This window comes from Opisthorchis viverrini, assembly GCF_000715545.1.
Source record: "Opisthorchis viverrini unplaced genomic scaffold opera_v5_561, whole genome shotgun sequence".
Lineage (NCBI taxonomy): Eukaryota > Metazoa > Platyhelminthes > Trematoda > Opisthorchiida > Opisthorchiidae > Opisthorchis > Opisthorchis viverrini.
In genome coordinates, this window is record NW_008752214.1 from 200,327 (window position 1) to 201,363 (window position 1,037).

The 1,037-nt window shown below is 45.7% G+C and overlaps 1 protein-coding gene across 1 annotated transcript in view; it reads right to left on the minus strand.

The window, feature by feature from the left end:
• The window catches only part of T265_11698 (hypothetical protein), a gene marked incomplete at both ends in the record, with an annotated part of 79,777 nt that extends 79,086 nt beyond the window's left edge, over positions 1-691 (minus strand). Inside the window, one exon of the mRNA XM_009178418.1 lies at positions 527-691. Coding sequence (XP_009176682.1) covers positions 527-691 — 165 coding nt within the window. The remainder of the gene's footprint in view (positions 1-526) is intronic.
• Between the last annotated feature and the right edge of the window lie 346 nt (positions 692-1,037).

Genomic DNA, 1,037 nt, shown 5'->3' on the forward strand with positions numbered 1-1,037 from the left:
GTGGTGAGTTCGTATGTTCCATGACTCTTCATAGTATCAATGTAAGTGGCGTTTGTCATGTGTCTGATCGAGCTGGATTGGACTTCTTAGGATTATATTCGATTTACAAGCTGAAACTTTCGGAAAGGCCACGGAATACGATCAGTTACAAGACATAAACGACAAAAGCGAACATATTCAAAAAGCCGCCTGACTCGTTTTGAAAGAAGAATCCAGAAAGCCACAGTCCATGCACTAAATCCTTGTCGTACCGCCCTCAATCAAATGGCCAAGCCGAAAGATTTGTGGATATTTTAAACGAGCACTGCCGAAATTGCCAGGGGAGGGACCAACGTACGATCTATTTCAAAAAGAGGGAAATGTCAGGGCGCGCCCAGTCTGAAGAAATATTACATATACAGAGAGCGATGCATCTCCAAGGTCACCATCGGTACGACAAGTCCGGAAAGTAGTTGAGTCGGCGGCTCTCACTAAATTCCACCTAGCACCACCCGACCAGCGTAGTGGCACCAAGAGTTCAATTAACCTGCTGCATTGTGAAGCAGTGCGTCTCGAATTGATCCAATACGGCTTCGAAACATATGAGCTCATCCCTCTTGCACATGCCGTTTACCATGACAATGTCGTGAAAAGTTTCCTTCACATTGCGAAACGTGAAAACGTAGCAGCAGGATTTCAAGTACCGCATCATATTTCTGAACATATATTCTGAATGCATGAAGGCAAGGATTATCGTTTAACCTCCTGGCATAGAGCAGTCGCAAGACATGGAGGATAGTTCTCGTGAGCTCGAAACGCTCAACGAATTAAGCGTCATCGTACGGAATGGAACGTCCTTGTTTTGAACATATCTTCACCATTCTGACGGCTCATGCGAAGTTGTTGGCAAATTAGCAGTTTCTCTGCCCTCGTGGTTCGTTTGGGAGGGTGAGCATCTTGGCACTGTATCGGTGTTCCAGGTGAACGAGCGTTGAATTTTCGGAAACACTGTCCACCAAGATCAGCTGAAGGACAACGATTGATTGAGTTTCGCTTGG